The sequence below is a fragment of the Callithrix jacchus genome, chromosome 9, assembly GCF_049354715.1.
Source record: "Callithrix jacchus isolate 240 chromosome 9, calJac240_pri, whole genome shotgun sequence".
Classification (NCBI taxonomy): domain Eukaryota; kingdom Metazoa; phylum Chordata; class Mammalia; order Primates; family Cebidae; genus Callithrix; species Callithrix jacchus.
This window is the reverse complement of record NC_133510.1, coordinates 114,587,727-114,610,260: the sequence shown is the minus strand read 5'-3', so window position 1 is coordinate 114,610,260 and position 22,534 is coordinate 114,587,727. Positions and strand designations below refer to the sequence as shown.

The following is a 22,534-nucleotide window of genomic DNA, read 5'->3' as shown; positions in this document are numbered from 1 at the left end:
CTGACCAGAAAGAAGAGCAAATTGGGTTTTGTCCCAGTGAGGAAAGAATTCAACATCATAAGAGCAAGTTTTTAAAAGAATCACGTAGAGTAGAAAATACAATTTAGAGACAAGAGGATGAAAACTGCTACTTGATCCCTGCCAGCTGGCTTGGCTCCCACAGGTGGTACACACATAATGGCTCTGGGCTCAAGCCTTGGAATCAGGAAAACCTTTGACTCTGGGTTCTCTACTTGCTCCTGGGGGTTCATGCTCCAGGCAAGGGACCTAAGTCTGAGTGCGGTTTCCTCCTCTGCAAAATGGGGATGCTCCTTCTTTTTTTTTTTTTTGAGACAGAGTCTCACTGTCACCCAGGTAGGAGTGCAGTGGCATGATTCTGGCTCACTGCCACCTCCACCTCCCAAGGTCAAGCGACTCTCCTGCTTCGGCCTCCTGAGTAGCTAGGACTACAGGCGTCCACCACTATGCCCGGCTAATTTCTTTTATTTTTAGTAGAGACGGGGTTTCACACCATGTTGGCCAGGCTGCTCTCAAACTCCTGACCTCGTGATTCGCCCACCATGGCCTCCCAAAGTACTGGGATTATAGGTGTGAGCCACCACACCCAGCTGGGATGCTCATTGTTCATGTCCAGGGAGGTGTGGGCTCTAGGAGGTAAGCTCCACGGCTACTTGTGGGGGCCCTACAGAAGTGACACTGGATACTCCCTAAACATCAGGATCACATTAGCCCTTAGGATGTAATACACCTGATGGAGCAGCCAGGAAGCCACTGAGGAAGGGGAGCTTCCCAAGGCAAAATGAAGAGCAGGGAGTAGAGAGATTCCTGGGGTCACACGTGCAGGGAGGCATCCGTCCAGGTGTGGGCACCAGGGGACGTCCCTGCCATGTGAAGTGGTGCCTCTGAGAACAGCATGCTCCACGTGGTACCCTCCTGTTCTCCCAGGGGGTGCTAAGTGACAGAAGAATCTCCTTGGTATCAACTTGAAAAAGCGGTGGCCTCACCCAGGCATTGAGAGATGCGCCTATCAGTACAGACTCCCTGATGTGCATTTGAAAAGTGCATTTTAGGCCAAATACCTGTGATCCACCATTTGTGACCGTTTATCACATAGAAGCTGTCCTCCTCTCTGATGGAAGCCTCAATGTTGGTGGCATCTGAAGAGGCAACCTGAATGGGGAGCACATTCCAGTCAGAGCTGCTGGCAGACAGTTTGTGTTCCCTGTGGGGTCGACACCCAACAGGACCAGGCAAGTTGGTGGCAGCCCACACAAGGTACCTGGGGCTCGGTCATAGCAAAACAGGAGCGGGCTTTGCCCTCCAGCAGAGGAATGAGCCAGCGAGCCTTCTGTGCTTCGGTGCCGTACCGCACCAGCAGCTCCATGTTGCCCGTGTCAGGCGCAGAGCAGTTACATATCTGAGAAGGAAAAGAAGCATGACCGTCAGTTTCATGTCCTTTTCTTTTTTCTCTCGTTTTTTCTTTTCTTTTTAATTAATCATTAATACTGATTTCATGTCCTTTTCCAAAAAAACAGAGTCAACTTCAGTCCCCAGGCTGGAGTGTCATGGCACGATCATGGTTCATTGAAGCCTTGACCTCCTCAGCTCAAGCCATCCTCCCTCACTTCAGCTTCCCGAGCAGCTGGGACCACAGGTGTAGGCCACCATACCCAACTACTTTTTATTTTTTGTACATACTGGGTCTCACTATGTTGCACAAGTTGGTGCTGAACTCCTGGCCTCAAGTGATCCCCCAACTTCAGCCTCCCAAAGTACTGGGATTTCAGGTGTGAACCACTAAGCCTGGACTTCTCACATCAATATTTCAAACTTCAAATTGGATGGGCGCAGCAGCTCATGCCTGTAATCCTAGCAATTTGGGAGGCTGAGGCAGGTGGATCGCTTGAGGTCAGGAATTCGTGACCAGCCTGGCAGATGTGGTGAAACCCAGTCTCTACTAAAAATACAAAAATTAGCCAGATATGGTGGCATGTGCTGGTATTTCCAGCTACTTGGGAGGCTGAGGCAGGAGAACTGCTTGAACCCCTGAGGCAGGGGTTGCAGTGAGGCAATACTGCACCACTGCACTCCAGCCTGGGTGACAGAGCAAAACTCCATCTCAAAAAAAAAGAATATGCATAGAAAATAGAAGATCGGGGTCCAAAGTGGCTCCCGCCGGAGGTCATGGCGCTCGCGAAGGCGAGGTCATCAGTTCAAGGCTAACCTGAGCAACCTCATAAGCTCAAACTGATTGGCAAAAAAAAAAAAAAAGAAAAGAAAAGAAAATAGCAGAAGATTATTCATTTATTCATGCCAGTGCTCCTGAATCTGGTCTATTTAGGAGTGAGTTCTTATGAAGATCAGGATGTCCCCCATGCTGAGGAAAACTTTAAAGAAGGTACCTCGGGGGCATACAGGGACGTGCCCATGAGTTCACACAGATGTGCATATTCCATGTTGGTCAGTCCTGCTCCGTATTTTTTCTCAGGATCAGCCTCCAAGGGTAGGAAAAGGTTCCAAAGTCCTTCAGCCTTGGCCTTCTCCTATCATGGAAAAAATAAGTCAGGAAACCAAAGTGGAAGATTTCATTTTATTTTGACCATGAAAAACAATGAAAGGGACTGGAGGAAACAAGGCAGACAACCAAACATGCATGTATGCCCAAAAAAGTGACATGAGGAGCTGGGCGTGGTAGGCCGTGTGTATGGTCCCAGCTACACAGGAGGCTGAGGCGGGAGGATCACTTGAGCCCAGGAGTTTCAGGCTGTGGTGAGCTATGATCATACCACTGCACTCCAGCCTGGGTGACAAAACGAGACTGTCTCAAAAAAAAAAAAAAAAAAAAGAGAGAGAGAGAGAAAAGGAAAGTAGATGATGATTGATTGTGCTCCTTAAGATTCCAAATAACTTCAAAACTAACATAATCCAAGGTTCATGTGATAAAGAACAGTGGGTGTTTCTGTTTATCAGCTGAAGTGATAGCACTGGAGACAACATGGAAACTCAGCTCACTGTGGATTTGGCTCTCTAGCTGTGACATTACAGGTTCTCTAAAGAAAGACTTTATTAGCTGATACATCACTGTTATAAATTTACATCATTCAAATATGCATGAGATAGCCCCAACCTGCCCAGCTTTCTAAGGCCCAGCATTCTGCTGCCTGGGCTGTGCAGTCATGCCTAAGCCATCTGCCTGTGACACAGGCACACAGCAAGAACAAGAGATGGAAACTAAGTCATGAAGAGCTGGCTCTTTCTGAAATGATGGAAGCAAAGACAGTTCAACTCAGTGCTCCTGTATCTTCACTGCCTGGGATAGCCAGGTGAGCCTGGTGGGGTAGGGAAGGGCTTTCCATGGTATCAGGGTCTTACCACCTCATCATGGCTGCTTTACCTTGAGGTCTTCAATCAGTGGGGAGGGGGTCCACCTGGCTGCTGAGGCCTGGTGACTCTGTAACTCTGTCTCTGCAGGGTACACATGCTGCTCCATGAAGTGCTTCAGCCGGTGATACAGCTCCCTGACCGGTGAGGAGAGACCCTCTGGAGAGATAACCAAACCTCCCTTTGAGGTATGAACTGGGGAAGCTTCTGGAATGGAGCTGTAACTTCTGGTGCCTGTGGGAATCCACTGGGACTGGGTCCCGGCCCACGTGTGGAAGGACCTTGTTAACGGATTTTTGATGGGCATCTCTTTGAAAACCCGGAACCCTTCTTTGACTGCGAAATCCCACGCCAGGTTAGACACAAATTCGGTCAGCTTTCCAGTTTGTTCTGCATTTGCAGAGCTTGCTTGCCCTAAGCACAATTTAAAAAAAACAGTAAATACTCCCACACAACGCATCATAGGGATGTTAGTATGTGATGACATTGTCACCTCAGCAGCTACTGTCATTTGCTGAGCACTTGCTAAGCACTGAACACTGTGCTAAGAGCCACTGCAGCTCACTGAATTCCCAAAGCAATACAAAACTGCTTTCACCTGCACTTTGCAGGCAAGAAAACCGAGTCCTAGAGAAGGAGGTGACTTGGGCCAGCTGGAAGTTAGGGGAGTGGGGGCCAGAATCCAACTCAGGTCAGCCTGCTCCCTGCTCTTGATCTCTGCTTTCCTGAAAGACTACATTTAATCAGTAACACCTCAAATAACCTCTGCTATCGCCAGTGGGCTGTAAGAAGTCCTCCATCCTAGACAACCCTTTCTACAAAACTGATGACAGCCATGTCACAACTGACTAGAGGAAGAGCCAATTTCTAGACACTACTTTGTCTGGATCAAATCGACGCCAACATCACTCAACTCACTATTTGGTTTTCACAGTGTCTCTTTCTTCTTTCAAAATGTGCATGAAGACTTTTTTTTTAACAAAAATATTTCTCCCCATTAAAAAAAATAATAAGGTGGTCAGGTGCAGTGGCTCACACCTGTAATCCCAGCACTTCAGGAAGCCAAGGTGGGCGGATCACTTGAGGTCAGGAGTTTATGACCAGCCTGGCCAACATGGCAAAACTCCATCTCCACTAAAAATATAAAAATTAGCCGGATGTGGTGACATGTGCCTGAAATCTCAGCTACTCAGGAGGCTAAAGCAGGAGAATCACTTGAACCTGGGAGGCGGAGGTTGCAGTGAGCCAAGATTGTGCCACTGCACTCCAGCCTGGGTGACAAAGTGAGGCTCCCATCTCAAAAAAAAAAAAAAGGTGTAGTGTATATACAACTCCTTAATGTAGAACTCTGATGAAAGTTTTAACAAACCTATAGTTGGGTAACCACCACTGTCATCAAGATACAGAATATTGTGGCCAGGTACAATGGCTTATGCCTGTAATCCCAGAATTTTGGAGGCTATGGCAGGTGGATCACCTGAGGTCAGGAGTTCAAGGACAGCCTGGCCAACATGGTGAAAACCTGTCTCTACTAAAAACACAAAAATTAGCTAGGCATGGTACATGTCTGTAGCCCAAGCTAGCTACTTGGGAGCCCAAGGCAGGAGAATCACTTGAACTGGAGAGGCGAAGGTTGCCTAAGCAACAGAGCAAGACTCCATCTCAAAAAAAAAAGAAGATACAGAATATTTCCATCACCTGCAAATTTCCACAGGGTTCTTTTGCACTTAACCCCTGCCCCCTGATCCCCAGCACCCACTCATCTCTGTTCCTGTAGTCTGTCTCATCCAAGATGTCCCATAAATACATACATGACTCAGCATGTGGCCTTTTCAATATGGCCTCCATCACTCAGAGCTCTGTATCTGAGACACATCCAGGTTGCACACATCCATGTCTACAATGTCTCTTCACAGTGGACTTTTTCATAGCCAGCTCTCCTGGATTACTTCTAGCACTTCCATGGCCCCAAAAGACTAATGCCCAATAAATGGATCTTATTCAGGCCTAGTTTTCTTCTGGCTCCTGCCATAGTCAATTGATAGTTCTCAAGAGACAGCCATTTTATTTAATTAATTAATTTATTTATTAATTTATTTATTTTGAGACAGAGTCTCACTCTGTCACCCAGGCTCAATCCTGGCTCGCTACAACCTCCACCTCCTCGGCTCAAGCAATTCTCTGCCAAGCCTCCCAAGTAGCTGGGATTCAGGCACCTGCCACTATGCCCAGCTAATTTTTGTATTTTTAGTAGAGATGGGCTTCCACCATCTTGGCCAGGCTGGTCTTCAACTCCTGACCTTGTGATCTACCTGCCTCAGCCTCCCAAAGTGCTAGGATTCAGACATGAGCCACAGAGTACAGTCACCATTTTCTTTCTTTAAAGATTTATTTTAGGCTGGGTGTGTTGGCTCACACCTGTAACCCCAGCACTTCAGAAAGCTGAGGCAGGTGGATCGCTGGAGGTTAGCAGTTCAAGACCAGCCTGACCAATATGGTAAAACCCCTTCTCTACTAAAAATACAAAAATTAGCCAGGTGTGGTGATGCATGCCTGTAATCCTAGCTACTGGGGAGGCTGAGGCAGGAGAATCACTTGATCCCGAGGGGTGGAGGCTACAGTGAGCTCAAATCATGCCATTGCACTCCAGCCTGGGTGACAAAAGCAAAACTCTGTCTCAAGAAAATAAATTATTTTATTTACTTTATTTTATTTTATTTTTTGAGATGGAGTTTCACTGTTGTTACCCAGACTGGAGTGCAATGGCACGATCTCGGCTCACCATAACCTCCGCCTCCTGGGTTCAAGCAATTCTCCTGCCTCAGCCTCCCGAGTAGCTGGAACTACAGGCGTGTACCACCATGCCCAGCTAATTTTTTTATTTTTAGTAGAGACGGGGTTTCACCTTATTGACCAGGATGGTCTCGATCTCTTGACCTCGTGATCCACCCACCTCGGCCTCCCAAAGTGCTGGGATTATAGGCGTGAGCCACCGCGCCCGGCCTTATTTTATTTATTTTTAAATAGAGATGGGGCCTTACTATGTTGCCCAGACTGGTCTGGAACTCCTGGCCTCAAACAATCCTCCTGTCTCAGTCTACCAAACTGCTGGGATTACAGGCAAGAGCCACCATGTCCAGCTGAGACAGCCATTTTCATGCAGCTTTGGTGTTAAAGATGGTTTAAACTATTCCTTACAGAGTTAGAAACCAAATTCTTTGCTACCCAGCAGAGTTAGCTCACTGGACCTCAACGGGTCTCTGCTGAGCACCTTCTAGGTATTAAGTATAAACCTAACCCAGGGAAGTCAGTTGGGAACCAAATAGCCCCTTCCCTGCAGACACACAGTAGGGGCTGAGGAGTACAAGGGGCTGCATTTTCCCCTTATTCCTCAGACTGCACAAGGCACAATGAAAGGAAAGATACTCCCCTTATATTCCTTATTATTCATAAGGATTTTCTTCTTCTAACATAGTTAGGAGGTATGTATTCTTAATTTTCTTCTATTCAGTTGGTTCACACTCTGAGACTGCTGCCTTGTCTATGAAAAAGTCACTTATATGAGCTTGGGTTGATTTAAGGCTATTGCTTCTGGCTTGTTTTCCAAATGTAGTTCCAGCAGAAGAGACCACATCACTGGCATCTACCTAAGTTGCAGTTATAAGCACTTTATAGAATTTCAGTGGCCATCTACCAGAAATCTCATTCCTGCACCCATTAAGGAAGGAGAAGGACACATGGGCTGGGCAGGTACAGACTAAAATCTTCTGCTCATTGGGCTCTGGTCTTTCTCATCTTCCTCCCAATCTAATGCTGATCTGAGGTCTCCTGTAAATGACACCATAGAGAGAATGCCATGGAAAAAGATACCCATTCTAAGTTCCACTTTTCCAGGGCAGTACCAAATATCTCAACTGTTCAAATAAAAAAGATTTTAAAGCTAACTGTAGAAGACAAATGTACAGAAGTAATATTTATGTTCATACAGTTGGGCTTTTCCCCTTCATTGTATGTTTTTATATTATTCTTTCAAAAAATGGATTTTGTTGTCTTCATGTGAGAAAACTAAGTGATTTCGTCAGTGTATCTGGCTGGCTTCCCAGAGGGAGGGAAAAAGAGTGCACAGTAAGATCAAAGGAATAAAGGCCTGAACAAATAAGACCTTTTTCTGTCTGGTGGCAAACAGGTGGGATGTCTTAGCTCTGAGCCGAGAAGCTGGAACCCACGATGATGGCTCGCAGGATCTTAGAAACACGTCAGAGGGCTTCCTGAGAGGTAGGCTGAGGACACTCAGTGTGGAGATTCTACAGTAGGCAAAGTCCATTAAGATCTTCCCAGGGCACTGGAGCAGAGCAGGGAGAGAACTCAGCAACTCACTAGGAAATGTTAGAGGCGACCAGGCCTATTCATCACCATAAAGACTTAGCAGCCATTCTGCTTAAGTAAATATTTCTGGTTAGTGTTTATTGCAAAACTGTACCAAAAATGGGAAATGGTGGCTCACAGCTGAATATTTTCCCAAAAGAGGAACATGTAGTTTCCAGAAATTCCTGCCTCCTGCAACTCCTGCTTATCAGACCAGGTACAGTTAAACTAGAAATTCTCCAGGCACTGTTTTTTCTCCAGACAGTTTTCCTTATGACTTTTTATCTCCAGGACCACCTGGTACAGTGCTCGCTGTTAGTAGAGGCTCAGATGCTTGGGAATGAATGATCAATTCCCCTACTGCAACTGCCTGACTCAGAAGAATCTGGCAACCTGACTGAGAGCAGAGGCTGCCAGTGAGCTTGGGGGTGTCGCTGACTGCAAAGCTAAACACTTCCTCAGCACTAACAAACCCCATGATGAGTTCCTTTCTCCTTGCCTTTTGTTTTTAAGGTTTCCTTTGGGAAAATTTTTCTTTTCTTTTCTTTTTTGAAACGGAGTCTCGCTGTGTTGCCCAGACTGCAGTAAAGTGGCACAATCTCTGCTCACTGCAACCTCCACCTCCCAGGTTCAAACAATTCTCCTGCCTCAGCCTCCAGAGTAGCTGGGATTACAGGCACCTGCTACCACGCCTGGCTTATTTGCGTTTTTAGTAGAGAAGGGATTTCAACATGTTGGCCAGGCTGGTCTCAAACTCCTGACCTCAGGTGATCCACCAGCCTTGGCCTCCCAAAGTGCTGGGATTACAGGTGTGAGCCACTGCACCTAGCCTCCTTTTGGAAAATTTCAAAGACACACAGGAGTAGAGAGGAGAGAATAATGAGCCTGCGGGTTCTACTGCTCGCCTTCCACAATGATTGATACCAGCCCAGTCTGGTTTCATTCCTTTCCATCCCCACTCTCACTGTCCTGGAATTTTTGGAGTAAATCCTAAATATCTCATCTAGGATTCTTTCAGAACTCTAAAGACAAGCACTTTTTAAAAAACCCACAATACTATTATGACCCTTAAAAAATGGTTAACTGTTACTTCATATCATTGATTATCCACTCAGAATTCATGTTTTACTGACAATCATCAAAATTTTTTCAAAATAATTTGTTCAAGCAAGGATCCAAATAAGGTCCCAACACTGTAACTGGCTGGTGTATCTTTTAAGTCTCTCTCTGTCCCTTTTTTGAGACGGAGTCTCACTTTGTTGCTCAGGCTGGAGTGCAGGCACAATCATGGCTTGCCGCAACCTCTGCCTCCCAAATTCAAGCAATTCTCCTACCTCAGCCTCTCGAGTAGCTGGGATTATAGGTGCCTGCCACAAGACCTCAGCTAATTTTTATATTTTTAGTAGGGATGGGGTTTCCCCATATTGACCAGGCTGGTCTTGAACTCCTGACCTCAGATGATTTGCCTGCCTCAGCCTCCCACAGTGCCGGGATTACAGGTGTGAGCCAATGCATCGAGCCTGATGTATCTTTTAAGTCTCTCTCAATTTACAGGTTCCTTTTTCATCCTTTCCTCCCCTTGAAATGTACGTATTTGAAGGAACTCAGTTGTTTGCCCTGTGATGTTTTCCAGAATCTGGATTTTGTGAGTGGCTGTGCCCAGGGTGCTGCTGAACATGCCCATCTGAAACCTGTGTTTCCTATGAGCTGACAGCTAGCACTAGAGGCCTGGGCAGAGTTGTCGTGACTTTTGAGGAAAACATCGGGAGGTATGGAATGTCTGGCTGTCTCTGTCTCTCTTAGCGGTGTTGGCTATCATTGAAGCTTATTGCCCATATCCATTAATACATTAGGAGTTGCAAATTGGTGATATACGAATTCTGTATTACTCTGTCCAGGATACTTCTCTAGAGAGAAATGTTCCCACATCGATTATTTGGATAGCCTGAGATATGATCTGTACAGGAAAGACAGGACAATTCCTGATTCCCCCTGCAACCCTATTTACCAATTTTCAGAATAATAAGTTGCTTCCCTGGCATCCTCTGAGGTCATCAACGAGACTTTGTCTCTTTGTTTTTGTATCGCTACTCATGGACTTATTTATTTATTTATTTATTTTTTATTTTTCGGGGGACGGTATCTTGCTCAGTCACCCAGGCTGCAGTGCACTGGCATGATCCCGGCTCACTGAAACCTCTGCCTCCTAAATTCAAGTGAGTCTCCTGCCTCAGCCTCCTGAGTAGCTGGGATTACAGGCGCCTGCCACCATACCTGGCTATTTTTTGTATTTTTAGTAGGATGGGGTTTCACCATATTGGCCAGGCTGGTCTTGAACCCCGACCCCAAATGATCTGCTCATCTTGGCCTCCCAAAGTGCTGGGATTACAGGGGTGAGCCACTGTGCCCTGCTACTACTCATGGATTTAAACATAACTGATGAGTTTCATCCATTTCAGCTATCATCCTTGGTGATGCCCAAAGTTTCCTATTGTTAGCAAGTGGGAGCCTGTTCAAGTTGGCTCCCAAGTCTTTTTTATTTTTGAGACAGTCTTATTCTTGTCACCCAGGCTGGAGTGCAGTGGTACAATCTCAGCTCACTGCAACCTCCACCTCCCAAGTTCAAGCGATTCTCCTGCCTCAGTCTCCCAAGTAGCTGAGATTACAAGCACCTGCCACCATGGCTGGCTAATTTTTATATTTTTAGTAGAGATGCAGTTTCACCATGTTAGACAAGCTGGTCTCGAAATCCTGACCTCAGGTGATCTGTCTGCCTTGGCCTCCCAAAGTACTGGGATTACAGGTATGAACCATAGAGCCCGGCCAGCTCCCAAGTCTTTAGGTAAAACCCTTGTGGTCTTTGACAACTTCCTTGCTTACTGGTATGACAAGATGTTCCATGTTCATCTTGTAGATATCGTGCCAACCATGCTTGAAATCAGGCACTTCTCCAAAAAATCCTGGTTCCTCTTAATGGGCATGGAATTTAGAGAACATAATGTGGGCACTGGGAGTGCTTAATGCTACTCGGTTAGTCACTGTGTCTAGATCTTTTTGGTATAATAGATTCTGTTTTCTTTCTACTTGTCTTCCTTTCTACATAGAAAGCAAACTTTAACCTGCCTTTTTATGTTCTTAATTTAGGATATAGATTATTTCATTTTCTACCCTATAAAATTTAGAATTAGAACTAATGACAGTGGTTCATCCACACACACATATGCAGTACATGTGTACATATGCTCAACCAACCATCAGTTCTGAGTAACAGTACTTAAGCTTTCTTCTCAAAATATCCAGCTTACAAGGAACTGTCTAGAATTTTCAGCTAGTTTAATAAAACATTTCCCCATGTATATCACAGTAGCATCAAAGGAAACACAATAATCTTTTTTTCTCCTTCAGCAATCCTATTACAGGGCAATTTGGCAACTTCTACAAAAATTTTAAATGCACATACTTTTAACCCAGCAATTCTAATTCTGGAAATGTGTCTTTCAGATATATTCATACATACAAGAGAAAGGATGTTCACCAACTAACCACTGTTTATGGACAATCACTGTTTTGCAATCACTGTTTGCGACTGCAAAAAAATCTGCAAACTATCTAAATATACATCAATAGGGAAACTGATTAAATAAATTATAGTATATGCATATAACGGAATGTACTACAGAAATAAAAATGCAAGTAACACTGGTGAAAAATGAAAAAATAATTTAAAAAAATAAATCAAAAAGAATGATGTAGATCTGTACAGACTCACACAGAAAGATCTCTGTGAAATACTGTTAACTGAAAAAGCAAGGTCAGGCATGGTGGCTCATGCCTGTAATCCTTGCACTTTGGGAGGCCGAGGGGGGTGGATCACTTGAGGCCAGGAGTTCAAGTTCATGTTGTGACCAACATGGCAAAACCCATGTCTACTAAAAACAAAAAAAATTAGCTGGGCATGGTGGCCTGGGCCTGCAATCCCAGCTTCTTGGGAGGCTGATGCACGAGAATTGCTTGAGCCTGTGAGGTAGAGGCTGCAGTGAGCTGAGATTGCACCAGTGCACTCAGGCCTAGGCAACAAAGTGAGACTCTGTCTCAAAAAAAAAAAAGAAAACACAAAATAAGAAATTTGCCTGATACAGTTGTCAAATATGCAAATGGGCACATACATATTTCATAGAAATTCTTAAGCATACAAAATTAAAAATCAAAGTTCTGAAAAACACGTAGGATGATCACATTTGTGTAAAAGTAGGAGGAGAGAGAGAAGATATATAAACAGAAAAATTGGAGGGCCCAGGAAACTCTTAACAAGTAGCATTTATCTTTGAGGAATGGTGTTGAAAAGGATGAAACAAAATTTTATATAATTCTGTATGACCGAATTTTGATCATATGCATGTATGCTTTAACTTGAAAAAATTCTTTGTGCATTACTTTAATAATTAAAAAAAAAAAAAACAAGTTTGGGCCAGGTGCAGTGGCTCACGCCCATAATCCCAGCACTTTGGGAGGCCAAGGCGGGTGGATCACAAGGTCAAGAGATCAAGACCATCCTGGCCAACATGGTGAAACCCTGTCTCTACTAAAAATATAAAAATTAGCTGGGCATGGTGGCGCAAGCCTGTAGTCTCAGCTACTTGGGAGGCTGAGGCAGGAGAATGGCTTGAACCCAGGAGTTGGAGATTGCAGGGAGCCAAGGTTGCAACTGCACTCCAATGTGGTGACAGAGTGAGATTTCGTCTCAAAAAAAAAAAAAAGCAAGTTTAAATATTGTAAAGAGACTGGGCATGGTGGCTCACACCTGTAATCCCAGTGCTTTGGGAGGCCAAGGAGGATGGATCACTTGAGGCCCGGAGTTCAAGACCAGCTTGGCCAACATGATGAAACCTAATCTCCACTAAAAATACAAAATAAAACTAGCCAGGTGTAATGGTGTAGGCCTGTACTCCCAGCTACTTGGGAGGCTGAGGCAGGAGAATTGCTTGAACCTAGGAGGTAGAGATTGCAGTGAGCCAAGATTGCACTACTGCACTCCAGCCTGAGTGACACAGCATGACCCTGTCTCAAAAACAAATAATAAATAACTAAATATTGTAAAGAAAATATGTGACAAATGGTTGAATTAACTGAATCTCAGAGAATCCTGGCCAAGTCTCTCCAAAGCCTCTGTGGCCGAGAGGGCTTCCACGTGGACGCACGGTCCTCGCTGTGACTCGCCCTCCCAGCGGTTCTTTAGGGTGGCTATCCCATTACCTGTGAGTGACCGCTTGTAGACTCCCTGTAAAATTGCAGCCACGCGGAAAAAGGAGAAAGCCATATAGAAGTTCCAGTTCTCGGTGAAAGGGAGTCCCATTTGGAGGCAGTACATTCTGAAATACTCCTCTGCAGTAGGGATTCCCAGCTGTGTCAAGTCACAGTCATTAAAACCTGGGAGAAAGACAGAGCCATTCATGGGTAGTCAGTGATACGACACTCCCGAGGCTGGCAAGTATTTAAATTCTGAAAATTGCTATGCCCGTTGGAAATTAGTTTCACGACTAGTTCCACGGGTTAGGTTATTCCTGCATTGGCTCTTCCTCCCTTAGATGGCTGGGGATCCAGGCATGAAGCCCTTATTCACAAAGTGGCTCTTACAGGTTTCAGACTCAATTGGCAGTAAAAGAAGGAATGGGGGAACTTCCAGTTTTATCTGGACCACAGTTAAGGGTGGATGCATGTTATCTTCAACCAGTCATTTGATCAAAAATGACGCTGAAAGAGCAATCTCAGGCTGGACGCAGTGGCTCACGGCTTGTAATACCAGCACTTTGGGAAGCCGAGGTAGAAGGATGACCTGAGGTCAGGAGTTTAAGACCAACCTGACCAATATGATGAAACCCTCTCTACTAAAAATACAAAAATTGGCTGGGTGTGGTGGCTCACACCTGTAATCTCAGCACTGTGAAAGGCTGAGGTGGGTGGATCACGAGGTTAGGAGTTCAAAACCAGCCTGACCAACATAGTGAAACCCCGTCTCTATCAAAAATACAAACAAACAAACAAAAATTAGCCAGGTGTAATGGCACATGCCTGTAATCCCAGCTACTCAAGAGGCTGAAGCCAAGATCACGCCACTGCATTCCAGCCTGGGCGACAGAGTGAGACTCCATCTCAAAAAACAAAAAAAAAAAATTAGCCAGGCCTGGTGGCATGCACCTGTAATCCCAGCTACTTGGGAGGCTGAGACAGGAGAATCGCATGAACCTGGGAGGCAAAGGTTGCAGTGATCTGAGATTACGCCACTGCACTCCAGCCTGGGTGACAGAACGAGAGACTTCATCTCAAAAACAACTTCCTTGCTTGCTGGTATGACAAGATGTCATTTAAAAAAGAACGAAAGAAAGCCATCTCGGCTAGGTGCAGTTGCTCATGCCTGTAATCTCAGGACTTTGGAAGGCCGAGGCAGGATGACCATTTAAGCCCAGGAGTTCAAGACTAGCTTGGGCAACACAGTGACTATTCTTTTTAACCTCTATTTTTTTGTGGTTGTTTAGTTTTTTTTTGAGATGGAGTTTCACTCTGTCACCCAGGCTAGAGTGCAGTGGTGAGGTCTTGGCTCACTGCAACCTCCACCTCTCGGGTTCAAGCGATTCTCCTGCCTCAGCCTTCCAAACAGCTGGGATTACAGGCGCATGCCACCATACCTGGCTAATTTTTGTATTTTTAGTAGATTTGGCATTTCACTATTTTAGCCAGACTGGTCTCAAACTCCTGACCTCATGATCTGCCCTTCCTGACCTCCCAAAGTGTGGGGATTACAAGTATGAGCCACCACGCCCAGACTTAAAATATATTTAAAGTATAAAAAAAAATTTTGGCCGGGTGTGATGGCTCATGCCTGTAATCTCAGCACTTTGGCAGGCTGGGTCAAGTGGATTATTTGAGGTCGGAGTTCAAGACCAGCCTTGCCAACATGGTGTAACACCATCTCTATGTAAAATACAAAAAGAATTAGCTGAGCACGATGGTATATGCCTGTAATCCCAGCTACTCAGGAGGCTGAGGTGGAAGGATCGCTTGAACCCAGAAGGCAGAGGCTGCAGTAAGCTGAGACCACACCACTGCACTTCAGCCTGGGTGATGGAGCGAGGCTCCATCTCAAAAATAAATGAACAAATCAACAAATAAATATAAAAATTTTTAAAAAAGATCTCACCAAGTTATGAAAATAATTATACCAAATCAAACAATTTCACTTATTTGCTCCATTTGTGACATTTTCATGATTTAGAAGCATGTAATATATTCCATTCCTAGAAATTAATCTTAGGATTATACCTTATATACAGGCAAAGATACTACTACCAAGATGTTCACTGCCTTTTTTCATGGGTGTGGGGGAGGTAATATTAAAAAATTGGACACAAATTAAATATCTAAATAGGAATTAAACCAAATGTCTTCCCTTCATTCTATACAATTCTATGCTCTCATTAAAAATTATGCTGTAGCCGGGCGTGGTGGCTCACGCCTGTAATCCCAGCACTTTGGGAGGCCGAGGTGGGCAGATCACAAGGTCAAGAGATCGAGACCATCCTGACCAACATGGTGAAACCTCGTCTCTACTAAAAAATACAAAAATTAGCTGGGCGTGGCGGCATACGCCTATAGTCCCAACTACTCAGGAGGCTGAGGCAGGAGAACTGGCTGAACCCAGGAGGCAGAGATTACAGTGAGCCGAGATTATGCCACTATACTCCAGCCCAGTGCCTGGCAAGAGTGAGACTCTGTCTCAAAAAAAAAAAAAAAAAATTATGCTGTAGAAGAAATACTTAATGTCATGAGAACATGTCCACAGTATACAATGAAGTGAAAAAAAGTGTGTCATTAGATCATGTCCCATTTTTGTATTAGGAAATGTACATATACACACAAAAGATGATGGGTACGAATACTGAAATGTCAGAAAACGGTTATCTCTGGGACTACTAATGATTTTAACTGTTTTGTTGTTGTTGCTATCTGTTGGCTCTAGTATTTTTTATAATAAATGTGTTTTTAATTTATTTAAAACCCTAAATAGAAGTTAGTTATGTAAAAGCATAAGAGGTGCCTATACAGGCATCCTTTTCACTTAATACACATCCTATATCCACTTCCCTGAATATGTGATAGGAGCGCATTCCAATTATGTTTCCCACCAGAACCACCAGGACCTCACTTTCACTCCCTGGCCCAATCACAGACCACTTCAGCCAAGTTTGCTCTCAAATGCTTTCAGAACTGGCTTGCTCCCCCACTATCGTCCAGCAGCAGTTCCTACCTCTCAGCACGGGAAAACTGGATGGGAGGTAGTGAGCCAGGCAGCTGTAGGCCACATCCGCAAGGGGGTCGCCCAAGGTAGAAAGTTCCCAGTCAAGGACAGCAAGCACCTCCGGCTTTTCTGAATGAAACAGCAGGTTGTCGAGCCTGAAAAGCCCCAGGAGGAATGGAGACAGCACTAAGAAAACTGAGGGGGTAGGATGGATTCCGTGTGCTTTGTCCGTTTAAGCTCGCTCCCCACCCTCCCATCTCCTCTGTGCCCAGGGAAGGGGGGTGGCCTGAGCTCCAGGGGCTGTGTCCCCTAAGGGCTCCCTTGCTCTCTGGCTTCCAGTTGGACTCAGCCAATCAGAAGCAGGAGATGGGAAGGAGCCTGGATATTTCCCCAGGTCCTTCTCTGCAGCCCTCTCCACAGAGCTACCCTCTCTGGGTTCAGGGAATTACTCCCTCCCTGTGATGGTTTAAAACAGATCTGTAACCCTTGGACATTCCTTCCACAAAAGGTAGAGTCTAATGCTTGGCCCAGTGAAGCATCTCGCTTCTAACAGATACAACGCAGGTGGAAGTGATGCTGAGGGACTTCTGAGACTAGACTAGGTCAGAAAACATGATAGTTTCTGTCCAGTCCACTGTCTCTTGAAACAAACTATTCTGGAGCCCTAAGCCCCCAGGAAAGAAGCGCAGGGCTGAGTGCAGTGGCTCATGCCTATAATCCCCACATTTTGGGAGGACAAGGTGGGAGAACTGCTTAAACTCAGGAGTTCAAGACCACCCTGGGCAACACAGCAAGATCCTATCTCTACGAAAAAAAAATTTTTAATTAGCTGAGCACAGTAATGCATGCTTGTAGTTCCAGCTACTTGGGAGGCTAAGGTGGGAGTATCACTGAGCCCACGAGTTGGAGGCTGCAGTCAGCTATGTTCCAGCCTATGAAAAGCCACTGCACTCCAGCCTGGGAGACAGTGAGAGATCCTGTCTCAAAAAAAAGTCCAGTTACCCAGAAGCTGCCATGCTGGAGAGACCATGTGGGCACCAAAAAGAGACAGAAAGAAAGGCCCAAGGAGGCCAGCTGTTCATGTCTTCTCTGCTCAGGGCCAGCATGCCAGCAAGTCTTCAGATGATTCAGCCCCAGCCCAACAGCTGTCCCACTTTGAAATAAGCTGTCCTGTCCCCAGACTGCAAAATGACTGCTCTCATTGTTGATAGCCACTCAGTTCTGACAGAGTTTGTTGTAGAGTAGCAATAACCACAGCACATGCTCATCCCATCAGACCCAGTGCTGGGGCTGACTCCTCACTGTTACTGGTCCTGGGACTCCACGCTGTCCTTCAGCAGTTCCTCTAAACCACACTACAACCTTATACTGAAATCTCCCCAAAGAGCCTCCTTCATGCCTTCTGTTTCCTACCAGGGCTGTCTGCAAAGCATGCTGTATTTAAAAGAAAAAGTAAGTATTCAAGCATGCAGAAAAATACAGAGAATGATATAATGACAGAACTCACGTGTCCACTTTTCAGATTTAACAGATGTTATATCTGCTTTTTTGTTATATTTGCTTCAGATTTTTTTTAAAAAATAACAGATTTACTGCTTTCCTGAAGTTGGTATATATATCAGTCTCAGACATTTCTATATTTCTCTTATCAATACCTGAACCTATATAGCACATATAGGGTTCTTTCAATTATTTTTAAATTTTCATAAATGATATATTACCCTTTAGAAACTTACTTTTTTCTACTTAGCATTATCTTTTTGAGATTTATTAGTTATGTATAGCAAATTGGTTTATTTTTCCCACTAAATAGAATTCCAATGTATGACCAAACCACACTTCTTTGCCTGAGTCTCTTGGTGCACAGCTGTAGCAGATGCTTCTTTTTTTTTTTTTTTTTGAGACGGAGTTTTGCTCTTGTTGCCCAGGCTGCTGGAGTGCAGTGGTGCAATCTCGGTTCACTGCAACCTTTGCCTCCCAGGTTCAAGCAATTATCAGCTTTAGCCTCCCAAGTACCTGGGATTACAGGCGCCTGCCACCATGCCCAGCTAATTTTTGTATTTTTAGTAGAGACGGGGTTGCACCATGTTGGCCAGGCTGGTCTCGAACTCCTTGTGATCCACCTGCCTTGGCCTCCCAAAGTGCTGGGATTACAGGCATGAGCCACAGTGTCTGGCCAGCAGATGCTTCTTTGCAAGAAATGACGGGTTGTACCATATTCCCATCTTCCATGTTACTGCCCATTACTTTTTTTTTCTTTTTATTTTTTGAGACAGAGTCTCGCTCTGTCACCTAGGCTGGAGTGGCCCGGTCTTGGCTCACTGCAACCTCCACCTCCCAGGTTCAAGTGAGTCTCCTGCCTCAGCCTTCCAAGTAGCAGGGATTACAGGTGTGCCACCACGCTCAGCTAATTTTTTATATTTTTAGTAGATATGGGTCGGGGGGGGGTTGCCATGTTGGCCAGGCCGGTCTCAAATTATTGACCTCAAGTGATCCACCTGCTTCAGCCTCCCAAAGTGCTGGGATTACAGGCATGAGTCACCATGTCTGGCCACTGCCTATTACTTTTGAAAGTTGCAGCACTTTACAATCCCACCACTACAGATTTACTCCATTAGCAAGAAATGTTCTTCCGTCCATCAAAAGACAGAATTATCTCGACTGTGTTGATCAATAAGCAGCAGCACACTCTCTAAAATCAGAGGATCCTTTTCTTGGAGGCAATATCCTAAATGATCGTCATACTTCACTATAGCTAGGGGAGGGGGTGCTCAGACCACACTGGACGTCTCCTGCCTGCTATATCCATGATCACATTCATGGATCATTGAGGTGCCAAGAGAAGCAAAGACAAGGTCCATGGAGCAGCTGTTGTGGGCTGGTGACACAAAGACCATCTGAGGTCTTCCCCACCAAAGAGAATGTATGGTAACAGCTGGCAAGGAAAGTGTTGTCAGGCAAGTACTCTGGAGTCCCAAGTGGAGAAAGAAGATGGAGGAGGGAGTCAAATGCAGCCTAGCTGCATGCCGAGTTCCATGCAGTATGGGGGAAGCACTTGGCCCAGTCAGTCAGAGACTGATGCAAGCTCCTGTGATGACCACATGAGAGAGAAAGACTAGCAGTCCACTCTCAGACCCAGGGGGATCCCCAAAGGCAGCTAACAGAAGAAGCCGGGAACGAGTGACACTGGTCAAGCCAGTGAAGAGAGGCCAGTCAAATTTGGAAAGGAAAGCAATGTCTTTAAGGCTGGGCACAGTAGCTCATGCCTGTAATCCCAGCACTTTGGGAGGCTGAGGCAGACAGGTCACTTGAGGGAAGGATCAGCCTGATCAACATGGTGAAACCCCGTCTCTACTAAAAATACAAAAATTAGCCATGTATGGTGGCGCACACCAGTAATCCCAGATGTTTGGGAGGCTAAGGCAGGAGAATCGCTTGAACCCAGGAGGCAGTGAGCTGAGATCGTGCCACTGCACTCCACCTGGGTGACTGAGTGAGATTCTGTCTCAAAAAGAAAAGGAATATCTTCATAATTAGCCTTCACTCTCTAGCCTTGTTTAATAAAAGGCCTGAGTCCCTAGAGGTGCAAGAAGACAACTTAATAGGTCAGGGAGCCAAAGAAGGCATGCTTGCAGGAAAAGCAGGCCTACAGGTGCTGCGAAGCAGAAAACACTACCCTATAAAAGTACCTAATCGGCAGTTTTCATAGCAAGAGATGATTAGATAAAGCTAGACCCTGCCACCAGATGCCAGGCACACTGAAGTTCCCATTTTAACGGCACTACAGACTCATCACATATCCCCAGAGACGCTGTCACTCTCTTTCACTCCTTTCACTATACCCAATGAGAATGTCCATCCCCAGGCCTCTTGGGAGGTGAGTAGCACCCTCGCTCTGCCTTACTTTCAGACGAGATCAGGCATGTTCAGGGTGGTATGGCTGTAGATTCTGCCTTACTTTCAAACAATGGTTCTCAACAGGAGAATGCTGCCCTCCCGGGGAACACTGAACCAGGTCTGCAGAGATTTTTGGTTGTCACATTCTGTGGGGAGGGGCGCTATTGGCATCTAGTGGGTGGAGGCCAGGGATGATGCCTGACGTCCTAAAATGTACAAGTAGCTCCCATCATAAAAACTTACCCAATTCAACATGTCCAAGTGCCAGGGCTGAGTAACCCTGCCTGAAAAAACCACGCACAGAGAGGTGCTTTGTAATGGGAATAATTCCCAACTGTAAATTGGACTAAGACCAATTGCTCAACTCCTCCTTGGAGCACCCCTGCTGTCATTTTTCAGCTCTCCCTGCCACGACATCTACCTGAAATCCCCGTGCACCACCGTGGTCCTCTGCTGACGAGGAAAATGGAGGGGAAGCCATTCGATCAGCCTCTCCATAGCTGAGATGGTGCTGGTTTCGGAAGCTCGATACTGCTTAACCCAGGTTTGCACCTGGCGTGGAATATAGTCCCCTAGGGGAAAGAGGATTAGAACATAGTGTGTGATTTCAGCAGCCTCTGAAAATAGCAGAAAAAAAAAATGCAGTAAAATCCTTTGTCATGCTCTGCAGCAGGTGGTGTCATGTCTTTGAACATGTTCCTTTGCCTAGAAAATTTCCCACATGATGTTCCTGCCGCCTCCAGGTGGAACTCACTGGCTACTTGGCTGGACTAGTGTGACTTGGCGCTGTTCCTAGCTGCATGGTCTCCAAGCATGATCTCTGGTCCTCTTAAAGATCTTGTGGCTGGGCATGGTGGCTCATGCCTGTAATCCTAGCACTTTGGGAGGCTGAGGTGAGCAGATCATGAGGTCAGCCTGTCCAACATGGTAAAAACCTGTCTCTACTAAAAAGTACAAAAATTAGCTGGGCGTGGTGGTGGGCACCTGTGATCCCAGCTACTTGGGAGGCTGACGTAGGAGAACGGCTTGAACCCAGGAGGTGGAGGTTGAAGTGAGCCAAGATTGCACCACTGCACTCCAGCATGGGCAATAAGAGCAAAACTCCATCTCAAAAAAAAAAAAAAAAAAAAAAGATCTTGTGAGCTCCGTAATAGCCTTCATAAATCACTTGTTAGCTAAACAACAGTGGTTAACTGAGCACATAAACTCTGGAGCCAGACTGCCAGGCTTTGAAACCCAGCTCTACTGTTCTCTAGCTGTGTGATCTCAGGCAGGTTACTTAACATTTCTGTGCTTTAGTTTCCTCATCTCGAGATGGTCTTCACAGAGCTTTTGGGAGAATAAAATATGTAAAGCTCTTGGAACTGTTTTTGGCATGTGGTAAGAACTACAGGAGGGCTTGCTGCAGTGGCTCACGCCTGTAATCCCAACACTTTGAAAGGCCAAATCACTTGAGCCCAGGAGTTCAGGGAGAGCCTAGGCAACATGGCGAAACCTTGTCTCTACTAAAAATACAGAAATTAGCTGGGCATGGTGGTGCGTACCTGGAGTCCCAGCTACTCGAAAGGCAGAGGTGGGAGGATCACATGAGCCCAAGAGGTAGAGGCTGCAGTGAGCCAAGATCACACCACTACACTCCAGTGTGGGTGACAGAGAGAGACCCTCTCTCAAAAAAGAAACAAAAAAACTATCCCTCTTGAAGCTGGACATGGTGGGACATGCCCAGAGTCCCAACTACTTGGGAGGCTGAGACAGGAGGATGGCTTGAGCCCAGAAGTTTGAGACCAGCCTGGCAACATAGTGAGACCCCCTCTCAAAATATATATATATACTCCTGTTAAAAAGAATATTTAGGGGAAAGAGTAAAAAACAAAGAAAAATATGCCTTAAGTACCTTTGGTCAGTATCAGAAAAAAAATATACAAATGGTCTAATGAGATAAAAGTTGCAGGGAATTGAATAGGATAGTATTTAAGGGAAAAAAAAGAAAAAAATGAAAAAAAAAGTTGCAGGGAAGAGAGATTGTGTGGGTCATAAAGGGATTTATCGAAGGCCCAAATGCCTAAGTAAGCAACACCTCCATTAAAACTTAACTGGATTTCCAAGGAAGAAGCTAAGTCTGCCTTACTCTTGATTTGTTAATACCCAAAACAATTCAGATCCCCAAAGCAGAAGCACTAGTGATGAAACAACCAGCATGAGACGCAGCCTCCTGCTCACCTTGCTTCCCGTAGTCTTCAAGCCCCACAGCCCAGGGATCCACACTGTGAATTTTGCACAGGACTGTGTTCATGGCAGTGTAAATGGCTCGCCTCTGGCTGGGCTCCAAGCCTGGCAGGGAGGGGTCTTTGTAGATGAGGCCTGGGCAGTACTCCATCACATAGAAGGGGGTGCCAACGACACTGGGAGGAACACAAAATGGGGTTTCAGGGGTCAGATTCATAATGTGGCAGGCTGCTGGTCATGACCCTATTCTTCATCACTGTCCCTGGGTGTATGGGTTGAGAGGTAGTGAAGAGTTCAGACCCAGAGCACTGGACACTTCCTTTTTCCTTTCATATAAGCACAGTGCATTAGCAGTACCCTCTCTTGCACCTG

At 45.6% G+C, this 22,534-nt stretch overlaps 1 protein-coding gene across 15 annotated transcripts in view; it reads right to left on the bottom strand.

Annotated features, from left to right (window-relative positions):
• ACAD10 (acyl-CoA dehydrogenase family member 10) overlaps positions 1-22,534 on the bottom strand; it is a 69,920-nt gene that overhangs the window by 8,612 nt on the left and 38,774 nt on the right. For all 15 annotated transcript variants that reach the window (XR_013522112.1, XR_013522113.1, XM_002753033.6 and 12 more), the window contains 8 exons: positions 22,157-22,338; positions 20,358-20,508; positions 16,049-16,194; positions 13,000-13,173; positions 3,395-3,795; positions 2,403-2,543; positions 1,280-1,417; positions 1,080-1,170 (listed from right to left, as the gene is read on the bottom strand). Coding sequence is in view for 13 of the 15 variants with exons in the window: in XM_002753033.6 (XP_002753079.1) it covers positions 1,080-1,170; positions 1,280-1,417; positions 2,403-2,543; positions 3,395-3,795; positions 13,000-13,173; positions 16,049-16,194; positions 20,358-20,508; positions 22,157-22,338 (1,424 nt within the window). In the remaining 2 variants the exon portion in view is untranslated. The remainder of the gene's footprint in view (positions 1-1,079; positions 1,171-1,279; positions 1,418-2,402; positions 2,544-3,394; positions 3,796-12,999; positions 13,174-16,048; positions 16,195-20,357; positions 20,509-22,156; positions 22,339-22,534) is intronic.